General features: G+C 43.7%; 2 protein-coding genes across 9 annotated transcripts in view; both read left to right on the forward strand.

The window, feature by feature from the left end:
* The first annotated feature begins 900 nt into the window (after positions 1-900).
* PRXL2C (peroxiredoxin like 2C) lies at positions 901-5,757 on the forward strand. 2 transcript variants are annotated; one of them, XM_074932116.1, is made up of 6 exons: positions 901-1,113; positions 1,630-1,698; positions 3,239-3,292; positions 3,712-3,817; positions 4,049-4,180; positions 4,814-5,757. In XM_074932116.1, exons 1-6 carry the CDS (start codon positions 931-933, stop codon positions 4,939-4,941), a joined length of 672 nt encoding a protein of 223 aa, XP_074788217.1. In that variant the 5' UTR covers positions 901-930; the 3' UTR covers positions 4,942-5,757. The 2 variants fall into 2 exon arrangements, with proteins under 2 accessions (XP_074788217.1, XP_074788218.1); XM_074932117.1 differs by lacking the exon at positions 3,239-3,292.
* A 2,425-nt stretch (positions 5,758-8,182) lies between these two features.
* CDC14B (cell division cycle 14B) overlaps positions 8,183-13,206 on the forward strand; it is a 57,542-nt gene continuing 52,518 nt past the window's right edge. For all 7 annotated transcript variants that reach the window (XR_012635638.1, XM_074933063.1, XM_074933064.1 and 4 more), the window contains exon 1: positions 8,183-8,443. Coding sequence is in view for 6 of the 7 variants with exons in the window: in XM_074933063.1 (XP_074789164.1) it covers positions 8,287-8,443 (157 nt within the window). In the remaining variant the exon portion in view is untranslated. The remainder of the gene's footprint in view (positions 8,444-13,206) is intronic.

Genomic DNA, 13,206 nt, shown 5'->3' on the forward strand with positions numbered 1-13,206 from the left:
TGATGCAGTGAAAGGATTAACCTGTTCTATGTGCTCACTTGTAGTAATATAAAAGCAGTGGGCTTAACACAAAGTACAGGGGATGTAAGTTCGACGAACGTAAACATTATAGACACTGGGACAGATTGCCAAGAGGCACTGTGGAACTAACATCATCAGAGAGCTTCATAAAGAACAACTTCTGGAGATCCCTCCAGCCCTATTGCCTCTGATACTTCTTTGCCCGCTAAGAAAAGGAGAGTGCTCTCCTCCTCACATAAATTTTCAGCTAACACAACAATCCAAACGACTATGATACTGTCTACTGTTCTTGTTGAAAGGAGATCTGTTCTCTCCTTTCTGTGTGCACTCGATACTCTCACACAACCACTTGCACTGCTGAGCACCCTCTGCTATTCACCTGCCAAAGTCCCATGAAGTTCCTTTACTTCAGTAAGGAAACGGGGTCTGTTTTTTGTCATAGAGCAGCTCGCCAGTTCCCTTGAAACCCGAATTTTCTAGCTGGCTCGTAGCCCTCTGAAATGCTGTGCCGTCCTGCAAAGCACACCCTGGCCCTCAAACTGCAAGCAATGTCACTCCTTCCGTTCGCACACAGTGTCCGGGAGGCTCGGCTTGACTTCGTTACGTTTTCCAGACACAAACTGCGTGCTGAGTGCCACCGACGCGTAGGGATGTCGGCGGCGGATTTTTCTCTCTGCCCTGTGCTCCACAGGCCCTGAACTGGCCGGCTCCCCCTTGAGCGAGGGGCGTGCCCGCCGGCCCTGACTCTCCCGGGAGCGGGAAGGAGCCAGCGCCCTCCGCGCAGCCCCGGCGCTCCCCCGCAGTCATGCAGACCCCGCGCTTTCCGCTCTGGCTCCGCCTTATCCTTCCTCCTCCTCCTCCTTCCCCGGCCGGGCGGGCCCGGCAGAGGCGGCGGGGCCGGAGCGGGCCATGGCCGGGCTGCCGGCGCCGCTCGTCACGCGGCAGGTCGGCAGCGCGCGGGGCAGCGGGCCGCGGCCGGAGCCAGCGGAGCTGCGAGCGGCCGCCCGCTGCCCGGTGGTGGACGCGGCCGGGAGGAGCTTCCCCTTCGCGGCCCTGTACGGGGACCGGAAAGCGATCGTGGTGTTCGTGCGGGTGAGGACGGGCGGCTGCCCGGGGGCGTGACCGGCCGGCCCCGAGCCCAGGCGGGCTCCCTGCGGGCGGCCCCGGCGCGCCTGTGAGAGGGGCGGGGAGCGGGAGCGGGGAGCTCACACAAGCTGGGCTACGGCAGAGCGAATCGGTTCTGCTTCTGAGAACCCCCGTTCTTTGGTAAAATTACAGTGTTTACTTGAAAGGACATAGTAATTCTTCAGCCGTGTGCTTAGGGAAACGAGTATGGTGTTCCCTGATTTCCCACTGGCAAGCCAGCACTTGCATCCCGAAAATATCCAGAGACAAAAATATTAGCAAGGCCCCAAACCCAGTGTCCTTGTTCAAGATTGCATTAAAACAGGATCCTAATGCAAATTTCGTGACCACGAAGAACTTTAATCCTTTCTGTTCCCACTTCTCAATCACCTCCAAAATTATTTGTGCCCTAAATCATAACCTGGTGCTTTGCTGCTATAAAATTATGTCTGTTTTTGACATGTCCAACTGGCTATGTTGCAGAATTTTTTGTGTTACACCTGTAAGGAGTATGTAGAAGACCTGGCAAAAGTCCCCAAGGCGTTTTTACAAGTAAGTACTCTGTCCTTAATATGTACCTGGCGTTTCTGTAATTGAGTAGATTTCTTATGTCCCGCTGCAGGCTTGCACGAGGCTTAAACCTTCTAGGAATCCCCCCCCCCAAAAAAAAAAGAAAAAAAAAGCTAAAAAAAAACCCTCAAATGAAAGTGCTTTCATTGCTTGCTATAATAGCAGTAATGTATCTGCCTACCAGACACAGGAAAGGATTTATTGCACTACACGCTCTCTTGCAGCAGCATTATTTCTCCCTGCCCTATTAGCCTGGTGCTGTTTTTTTTTCTGCTGTGTTCTGAACAGTTAGACAACATCTGACAGGCATTTCTTCTGGTATTAGTAGTGCCCTGGGTGCAGCTGTCTTCTCCTGACCACTATCTACTGCCCTTTCCATTATGCCAGTACGGCTGACTGATGGTTGTATATGGAACAGGATCAGAGAATTGATCTGGCTTAAAAATAGTCTCTTTTTCTATGGTTGTTTGTGAGCTGCATCAGTTGTGTGACCTGTTCTCCAGGCAGCTGCACAAACAGGAGTGACATAGTGACAGATAGAAGAAATGGAGTGGGCAGGGGTTGCTGTGGACGGTTATTTGTTGGGTGGTAGGAGATACAGGACATGATCCCCTGCTAAATGTGGAAGGTCAGTCTGTCTCTCCTAGGCCGCTGATTGAAATTCTGTCATATTTTATTCCCAAAAGCAGCATAGCCGATGACACTGACTCAGCTCCTTGCTGACAGCAAGCCTTAGATGGAACTTGGGGATTAAAAGGGGCAATTTCTTTGGCAGGTCTCCTTCTCCAGACAGATTTTTCTAAACTGCTTGATCAGTGTCACTCAGAATGACATTTCCTTAATCTGGCTGCTCAAATAAGTTTATACAGAGAATCAAAACTGTCCATGCCTTTCTTAGTAAGGATATTCTGGTTTTAGGAAAGCTTCTTTTCATATCAAACAACATGATTGTATATGGGAAAGGCAAGTATTACACTCTAATAATAAAGCAACCGATTTTATTAACTGTTTTACTAGCATCTAAGTGAACTTAAGTATTAGGCTCTATTTTAGACCCAGGCCTAACGTTGAACCTGCAAAAGACAGCAGTACATGCAGATGCAAGTTATATCATGAGCATCCATATATGTAAATCACAGATGTACTTGTATGTGCACCAATACTTGCATGCTGCTTCTTTAGACGCAGGTGCAACTGAGTGGAAATTTTGAACTTCCAGAATCATAGCAGGTTGCAATGAGTTGAAAAGATGACACTACTAATGCTACAGAAAGCTTAAAAGTTTACACATCTCTAATTTATCTTTGAAAATAATTTCTCACTTAATAAATTAATGTAGCTGCTAACTGTGGGTGATAGACAAAAAGTGCAGGCTCCAAATGTGTAAGTGATGATAATTTCAAATAATTGTAACTCAGTGCACTGTGATCATTAACTCAGAACACCAAATTCTGCTAATGCTTTGAAGCCATGCAGAAACAGAATTCCTCTTTACAGTTTCAATACCCATGTTCTGTTCTAGGAAGCAAATGTGAGGCTTATAGTTATTGGACAGTCATCTTATCACCACATCAAGGTAAATACAGTAGTTGTTAAATACATTCTATCGTCTATTGTGTCTTAATGGTCTTCATTGAGGGATTTTGAACTGCGTGGAAAGACGGTCATTTGTAACCACAGAAAAGGAGGACAGTATATCCTTTTTATGACACAGTTCTAACGTTAGTACATGAATAAAACAAATAACAAAAACTTGCAGTTTAAAAACCTTGCTCCTGAAGGAAATGTCTTTTCTTTATTTCACTGGAAGCTTCGTTTTAGTAAAAGTTTTGGGGCAAAAAATTTTTGGCCTTTAATTTAAACGTGGCAAATTCACAGGTTTCCAAACTGGGGGGTGGGGGGCAGTAGAGGGTATTCTTTCCACTGTCAGTAGATCCTAATTACTGTCGTAACCTTAAAAATACTACTTCTTTTTTGTATGCATGTATTTTGCAGACCTTTTGCAGTTTGACTGGGTATACACACGAAATGTATGTAGATCCACAAAGGGAAATTTATAAAACATTTGGCATGAAAAGAGGTGAAGGTAATAATGTATCAGGTAAGAATAACTTTCTCACCTTGTTCAGACTTAGAACAAAATGAGAACTTTCTAATAGTATAATCACGGTGTCAATAGGAAGGGAGTTGCCCACCAGACCATCTCTTGTAGGTTAAATTTTGTTAGAACAAATGAAAAAACTCTAAACTATTCGTAGCAGCTGTTCAATTTTGTTTTCTCCTTACTTGCTTATGTATTTCTAGATAACAAGTATTCTGCTGTCTTGTTTAGTGCGGAGCCCTCATGTGAAATCAAACGTGCTCCTGGGAAGCATTAAGAGTGTGTGGAGAGCGATGACTGGCCCGGCTTTTGACTTTCAAGGAGATCCCGCTCAGCAGGGAGGAACGTTGATTTTAGGCCCAGGTGAGCATCTTTGTTTTGTGTGAAAGCTACAGTCTTCTCCTTCAGATGTTTTACTTTAATGCTACCACCTCAGCTGCTGTCCCTGTGGATCCCAAGGAGACAGTCTTGTGTTGAACTGTGTGGTTTTGCTGGCTGAAGGAACCTGTGGAAATGTCACTGTGTAGTCCTGCCTCCCACAGAAGTGGCACAAGGCTGACCACAGTCCTGATGGAACAACTGCCTTGAAGTTTGGAGGAGTTTTTTTAATATTGTGGTGTTAACCTACACTCTGCTTTCACATTCGATTCTAGGCATTTAATATGGTCTTAGTAGAGGAGTAACGCATGGGGGCGGGGGCTGCAACATGACAAAGTCATCTCATCAAATCATTAGTAAACATCATGCTAGAGCAGGTTTAATTCAATTAGATGCCTCAGTGTTCCTTACTTCTAATAACTTAAGAAATAATCGTTGTTATTGTTTAAAATACAGTGTATTGTGCAGTCTATAGAGCTAGTATGCATTTGTACAAGAACTAGTAGGAAATCAGAATGCTTCTTTGATTCACTTAGTCTTTGAATAAGTAAATATTCAAAATAGTAAATAAGTAAATATTTATTCAACTATTTACATATTATTCTCATTCCATTCCAGGCAATGAAGTTCATTTTTTGCACCTTGATAAAAACAGGCTGGATCATGTTCCCATTAACACAGTTTTGCAGCTGGCAGGAGTTAAGCCAGTAAATTTCACAAGCAAACCCCAGATTATTGACATATGACACTGACACAGTAGAGTTTTTTTTTACTTGTGCTTTGCAAGAACAATTCTCCAGTGAATTCCCACCGGCATCAGTACTGTTGTGTCTTTATGGGACATATGAAACTTTATCTAGAAAATAAGAGCACAGAATAAACTACCCAGCACTGAAGATGGACATGAAATTGCTATTTCCATTGCGTATCACAAAAACTAAAACACAACTGAGGCTTAATGCAAAAAGTCCTGTGGCTTATTATTTCCTCATCAAACAATCTTGCTAATATATTTTAAAAATCTTTGTTCAAGATGCACTAAACTAAAAAAGTCTGGTTTTTCTCAGGAAGAATTTGGGATTCTTGCCTTCAGCTGATCACACTGACTTTCAATCCAATACTTCTCAGCACTGGTTTAAAGCTTATGGAACCGTGTGACAATCTTGTATTAAGTATACCTTGAAAAAACAGAGTTTTGAACACTGGGACTTCAGCGTATGCCTACTTTTGCATCTGGCACTGGCAGACATTCTGAAATGCATTTTATGGTTTTAAATAAATATTTTAAATACATCATCTGTTGTCTGCAATCATTCTGTGTAATACAGAAAGGTGGGTCTGTAAGGCCAAGGAGAGGTGTGTCTTAAACATATTTCTGATCAGATTGTCAGTTTTGGAGTAGGCCATAGTCAATTACTTTTCCTATGAAGATCTGCAGCAGAATATTCTCCCTTGTATGCATATACTTTATCTCAAGAGCAAGGCATCTCTGAAAAAATGCCCTTAGTTGTTTCTGTCCTAGACAAAGGAAAACAGCATTTTGGTTTGAAGTTCTGTCAGAGTTCATATTACCCATTTTTCTAGAAATGTTTATGTTCAGAATCTTGCTTTCATTAAAGTAGATGTGTCGTCTTTCATCTATGAGTCACTTCTTTTTAGCAATTTTAAAATAAGATTGTCCAAGATTTTATGGAGGAGCGTATTGTCCTCTGCAGTTTCTGATCTGGCCTTCACTATAAAATGCTACTATTTGTACATATCTCACCTGCGGATTCTCTCCCCTTTTAAGCTTCAACACTAATGCAATTGTGAAACAGTATTCTGTGAAGAGATTTGTCCCTGCATCCATTAAGGTCACTGACAGGTCCAGAGCAAGCTCCAGAGAGCTCTACACCATTAAGAGCATGTGAAATTAAATGCAGTGTTCCTTGACAAAGGCCTGCTTAAGAAACATGATGATATGAGCAATGTAAGTCCATCAAAGGTACTATGCCTTAGCACTGTATTAATTACATACACATTTTGATATGGTGTGTTAAGAAGGATATTATTAATGTACAGGGCTTGGCACAGGACTAAAAGTAGTCATGTGCAGGCTCTGAACCCACGTGATTTCACAGCTGGCCAGAAGCTTCCTCAGAATTTGGCACAGTGGACTGGGACTGACAGCTGAGGCTCACAGGGGAATAAAGTCCACTTTTTATGAATCGTTGCCCCTACATTCATAAATAAGGAGCTGTCTGCTCCTTCTGGGGCTCCCCAAGTCCATCAAAATTTTTGAGTACATCAGAAACTCTGGCGTGCTTGTGCCTCTATGTTATTTAAAGCACAGCAGAAAGCAAGCGAGAAAATTGGTTTTATGTTTGTAAAACAAATGCAGAAAACTTAATTTTCAAAGAGAAAGAATGCTAACTTGTTTATTTGTAGTGAGTGCTTCCACTCTGCTTCATTCACCTGATCATCACTGCTGAGGACACTAGGTCTTGGTTCCACTTCTGTTTTGTAATTATTTCACTTTCATGTTCTTGGTGCTTTTGATTTTAAAGGAAGTGTTTGGCTATCTGTTTTTCTGCTTCTTTTGCTTTCAGTAGAATTAAAATAATGCACAATGGGAATAGTTCTATTGCCACTAATACACAAAATAAAGCTGGCTAAAAGAACTACAGACTCTTGAAAGTGACTGGAATGAATTAGGTTGTAGTTTGACAGCTCTGTAGGTTGCAGTCATACAACTTCCCCATTTCAATACTGACAGGAACCACATCATGGCCTCTGTGTTATCCCAGCAAAATCACTTCTTCAGAAAGATTTCCAAACTGCAGACAAAAAAAAGAGGGAAGAAGACAGAGAGGAGGATTCAACAGAAGAGCAATCCAAATTAGGCCATCAGCCCTGCATTTTGCATCTGGGCACAGGTTCACCGCATTCGTTGGTGCCCTGCAAGACAATAATTCCCACGTGCATTGTGATTTGGAACATTGATGGCCACATTCATAAACAGGAGAAATAGCTTTGGAAGTGTCAGCAGAATTTTAGGTCTCTGGTGTTATTTACAAAAAGTATTTTAAAAAAGTTATGCAGTGAAAGCTGGAAATTACTCCAAGGTGAACACTGACCTCACACGCAACAGATGGTAGAATGCTTCAGCGAAAGGTTCTGTCACGGCCAATGAGACAGAGGTCGGGAGGGAGCCGTTTTCAGAGGCTGTTTTAACAACTAGCATGGTTTATTTCAACATCTACTTAAAATAATGGTGTGTTTTAAAGCTAGCACCATGTCTGAGAAGCAGACTGAAACCCAGCGGTTTTAACCTTCCAGATAAATCCATTTAATGTTCAGACCAGAAGACGACTGCACGCACCGGAGCGGTTTCAGGTGGCCTTGCACAAGGCCATGTCCTCTCGGGACCCTCTTTCGGTATGTGTCGCGAGAGGCACCTGGAAGACCGCGACGCCTCAAGACGAACGCAACGGCAAACGCTCCTTTCCAAAGGCGGCGGCGGCTCTACGCCAGCGCAAGCGCTGCCGGCCCGTCCGCGGGAGCGCATTCGCCCCGCAGCCGGGCCCTCGCACCCCCAAGAGTTGCGTTTCGGTCACGCTGTGACCACCCGCGCCGCGCCCCTCTCTGGGGGAAGCCCGGCGCCACGTCAGCAGCCCTCACCGCGGCGAGCGGGCCGGGGCGAGGTGCCGAGAGCCCCGCCGGCCGCCAGCAGCCCCGAGGCGGCGGCGATGGCCGGGCCGTGCGCGGCCGCGCTCCCCCTGCCCACCTGTTACAGCGGCCACTATGACATCACCGCCCCCGCCGCTCCGCGCCGGTGACGCCACGCCGCACCGGCCCAATCGGAGACGGCGGGGGTGCCGGGAGGGGGCCGGGAGCTGCCGCCGGCGCGGGGCGGGGGGGCCGTAGGTGCATGGGGCGGTGGGAGGGGGCGGTGTCCGGGGAGACGCGTCAGCCGCCGCCGCCGCCGCCGCCGTCGTCGTCGTCGTCGCGGGGTCCCTCCCCTCCGGCGGCCCGAGCCCCGCGGGGAGCGGCGCGGCGGGGATGAGGCGGGACCGCCTCGCACCCACCGTAGCGGCGCGGCCGCCTCCGCCATGAAGCGGAAGAGCTGGGCCGAGGCCCGGCGCCGCACAGCCCCGGCGCCGCCGGCTCTGAAGAGAACTCGGGGCGCGGCGTCGCGGGCGGTGGGGAGCGAGGTGGAGCGGCGACAGCCGCCCCCCGCCGGGCCGGAAACCTGCCTGAGGATCGCCGGTGAGGGGGGCGTGCCGGGGGGGCGGGCAGGGTGGCGACGCGGCGGGAGAGTTGAGGCGCAACTCGGGGCCGGGCTGGTGGCGGCGGCGGGACGAGACGGGACGGGACGGGACGGGGGGTGGGGGGGGAGGCCGCTGAGGTGTCCGTCCCGTCCCGTCCCCGCGGCGGTGGGCGCCGTGCCGGCCCCCGGGCGGGAGGCGCGGCGGCGGGGAAGGAAGACTTCAGCGCTGGGTCACCGCTGTCCCGCCGGGACCCCGGGGCGCTCGGCCGGCGGCGGCCGCCCCTGCCATCTGTGCGACGGGTCAGCGCTTGCGTCTCTCTGGCGTTTCACACAGCGTCGCTAGTCCCGCCGTTCTTCCAGAAGCGTAAATACCCTGGTTTTATCATAACTCTGGCTGTACCGAGCAGTCGCCGTGTACTGTCTTTCTGCTTGTAGGAGAGTAAAGGGAAAATGTATTTGAACCAGTAAAACATGTTTCGGGGGGGGGAGGTGGATAACTGTTCTCTCTGTATTGGGGATACATCTTTCTCCTAACGCTGTGCTTGCCGGCTAATGGGTAAAATAATGGACAAGCCTCACACCTCGACAGTCGAGTGCCAACGGCTTCGAGCAGGCAGGTTTGCTCAGTGTCCTCTGTCCTTTTCGTGGCCCTATGATTTGAGGCATGCTTTGTTTTGGCACAGAACCAGCCTCTGTGGAGAAGCAAACTGCATCACAGCCAAAATAATCGGGATTTCGGTTTGAGTTCCCCAGCTAAAAGACATGCTCGAGAATAGTTTGCCTAAAAGCAGAAAAATACAAATTACTTTTCATGTCCTCGGTCAGAATCTGAGAATGGTAGTATTTACAACTTCTCTTGAAAAACAAGAAATAAGCCTCATCGCTTCTCTGTGAAGGACACCGAGAATTGTCTGTAGACAGAGCAAGTGAAAATACAAAGAGCAAAGGCAGACAAAAGGCACCAGTTTTACCTGTGTCGAGAAACAGGGTTCCTTAAATTAACTGGTGTGTTTACTAGATAACAATAAATATACATAAATAAAAACAACCATAAGATTTTGTTTTGAAAATTGGGTATAGCCATGTAGGAAGAATGTAAACTCCCAAAGCATACCAGATTTCTTTTTTTAAAAAGCTCTAATAATGTCAGGGAATAAAATCCTAAATATTCCTGCCTACATAGAGAAACATAATGGTGTCCTTAAACGCAGAACTATAATGCTACAATTACTCCAGATGTGTAATAACTGCAACCATTTATACAGGAAATGATGGTAGTGCAGTTTTAAGGTTAAATGTAAAAACTTCGTTTGGCAGGTGATGACTTTTTGATATTAAAGGCATTTCACTACCTAGAATACCTTGCAGACGTGTCCAGCTCAGATCTCCAGCAAACAGCTCCATAAACCATTCCCATGTAGCAGTTGCTTGGGCCTGATAATGCACGTCTGGCATCAGCAGGCCTCTTAAATTACTGTATTTTTTCCTCCAAAGAAATGTTCACCTATCTAAATAATACAGTAGAGCACCTAGGCTTTGACTTGCATTTTCTCAGTGGGATTTCACCTTATGCAGCAGTACACAGTATAACAAACCTGATTAAAATGCAATAAATTATTATATTTAATAATATTTCATTTCGTCTTTTCTTACCATGCACAGTGCCTGCTGTTTACAAGCTTCCAGAAATGGAACAATTATAGTCTAATTGTTGTTATGCTGGTATGTCATATGTATTTTTTAAAAGAGAAACTATGAAAGAAATAGCCCACAACCTTACCTTTTTATTCAGCTGTTTGAAAAGTTATTTCAAGTTTTGAACTGTCAGTTCTGCCTTCTCATAATGCAGTTCTGAGAAATGAATTAATAGTTCTGGATTGGATGTAGAGTAAAGCATAAGGCCTTATTCTTGCAAATGGACATGCTGGTAAATATTTTAGCCTCTGTAAAGGCTGAGAGATCTGCGTTAGCTTACCTTCTTACAGAAAGAACTAAGAACGTTAAGAACAGTAACATTAAGAACGTTGCAGGCTACTCTCATTTTCATCTTTGCTAAAAGACAGGCAGAAACCAGACATGAATAGCTGTAAAGATTTATGGATCTTTTCTTGTGTGATGTTACTCATAAACAGCAAAGTTTGTAATCCATTATTTGCATGGATTTTATACTGAAAATACAGTAATTATTTTATTTATTTCCTAATGAATTGTATGCATCAGCCATATGTCAGAAAAATTTTTAATCAGAATCATCTACATTTTTTGTTTACTGTTAAGACTAGTTTAGAAAAGCTTCTCTTGTAAAAAAATTGTTTTGGTCTGTTAAGCTGCACTGTAAGCCTTACCATTTTCTCTTTGTCAACTAATGCATGAGACTTGCTGGTATGAATTCAGTTTGCTGAAGCTGACTGCATTTCTTCTGTTTATTAGAAGCATATTTCCATATTATTCTGATCTCTGAAAGAAGTAATATATATGATCTAAAGAAAATGTAACAATTGAGTGTGAGATGCTTGAAAGCTGTTGATTTCCTTTCCTTGGCTGCTGAATTTATAAATGACATTTTAAAGATGTGGAATTATAATGCGTAAACCTCAGGCAAAAGGTGTGTGTTTCTCTCTCGCCTCTTTTCAGTAGATAATTTTTAAATGAAGTAACTACAATAACTATACATGTAATTAAATTTTACATGATATAACACCGTGGGGCATGTCTTGACATTGTTAGTCCTTCTGCTAAATGTACATCCAGTTTGTTTACAGTAAGGAACTCACATCTTAAAGGGTGCTCTAAACTGTACTGTATATTCCTGTTTTTTTCTTGATAGAATTGTTGTACTGCCACTTGGTTTTTGTGAAATAGCATTTGGTTTAATATGTTAATTGATAGGTCAGTTGTTTTTTTTATTTTGTGTTGGGTTTTTTTCAAACCATTGAATTGTCGTTTGTTTTTCTAATATTGCTGGCTTGTCATTAGAAACTTTATGTATTATGCAGAAAAAAAATTTTTTTTGAATGCTAAACACACTTCCACTGAGTATCATTAAGTTTTCCAACATTTTGACTATCAATACTTTCAATTAGTTTTCAGTATACAACTATCTCAGTAGAAAAGTTGTATTTACTCTTTTATTAATACAACTTCAGTTACTTGCAAGTCTTTCTCAAAGTTAAGATTTTAAATATGAGTTTAAGGCTTTTGGTATCTAATGCAGCACTGAAAAGTGCATGGAACATACGTAGTGTGGTGTACCAGACTAGAACAGCAGAATGCAAGGACTCAAATAAATTAACACAGTATTGTTGATCATTTATGATGTGGTCCTGAAAACAATTTTTTTCATGGTTTTCTATTAAATAAAAAGTTCCTCTAGCTTTTTAGTGTGCTTTCATTATCTTTTTAGAGGCCCTGCTGTTGTTCTAATTGCCAGCTCTGTCATCACAGTGATGAGTGAATGAATCTTTCCACGGATAGAATGGCTAAAAAGAAAATCTTGTACAATTTTGCTTTTTGTCTTGACATTGCAACAGAATTAGTCTTTTATGTTTTCTCATGCATCTTCCTGGTATTTTAGAGTCTTTTAAAGCAAATGCAACAAAATACCACATGTACCAACTCTGAATTTAGAAATAGACTTATTTTACAATAGTAAATAACTCCCTGCTTACATTCCTGGTAATTCAAAACAGACCGGTTTTTGTTGTAATGTCAGTCTCCTCTGACTTTCTCATTTAAGGCATCTGTTTAACAATGGAGCTGTAGAATTTATCTTTTTATGAAATAACCTTTGCTGATCATATGCAGACTTGCCCTGAAGTGAGTGCCTGTTTGGTATTTAGTTGTCTCTCAAATTACCAAAATGTCTTTCTTGAAGGCTTGTGCAGCAGATCCTGAGAAGCATCCGGCTTATTGAGAGTAAAGGGAAGGAGATTATTTTGTCATCTCTATATTCACATTAACATTATTTTGAAGCGGTAGCTCTCAGTTTTCTACACGTCTATTTCCACAGAACACTCTAGATCTGAAAAACAAGCAAAATGCTTTTCCTCCTGTAAGCACACTGCAGATGTGTGATTATTATAGCTTGTGTAGACACGCTTGTGCTAGCTTTAATCTCACTAGTTCATGTTCCAGCAGTAGCAGAGCTATGGTAACATAGTCCTCGGTTAGGAGTATGCAGGCTTGCTTTGTTGTACGTTGGATGCTTACTGAAATTAATTGCCTACTGTGACATCCATATTTCTGTATTTTAACTGTTTTATTATATGAGGCTAACAAAATTAAGTTTAACTGAAGTATACCTAACATGCTGCAGACATGTCTTCTAATTGCAGTGCAGATGCAGCCTGTAAGGCAGTGAGCCCTACTCTCTCATTCTTCCAAGGGACAATTAGAAAGGTCTGCTCTAGTTTGATAGTTTTAGGAAGACCTTTTACCAGAAATTTGCAGGAATCTGGAAGTGCTCAAGTACACTGTATGTAAGTGAAATACTAAAACCCTAAAATTAGCAAAGAAAGCATAAAAATAATAAAATGGAAGCCTTGTTCCTGCAGTCCAAACCTTCGTGGAGTCCTAGTGAAATCAATTAATCAGTGCTCTGGTGTATTTTATGTATAAGCCCTCATCTTGCAATCAGATCCTTAATGAAGGAATTCTCCTTTCTCACCATGTTTTACTCCTGTTAAGAAATCAACAAACTAATCTTTGGCTAAACAGAGCTAGGAATGTGTTTGCAAAAAAACGGGTAAAAACAGACATGGTG

This window comes from Athene noctua, chromosome Z (genome assembly GCF_965140245.1).
Source record: "Athene noctua chromosome Z, bAthNoc1.hap1.1, whole genome shotgun sequence".
Classification (NCBI taxonomy): Eukaryota; Metazoa; Chordata; class Aves; order Strigiformes; family Strigidae; genus Athene; species Athene noctua.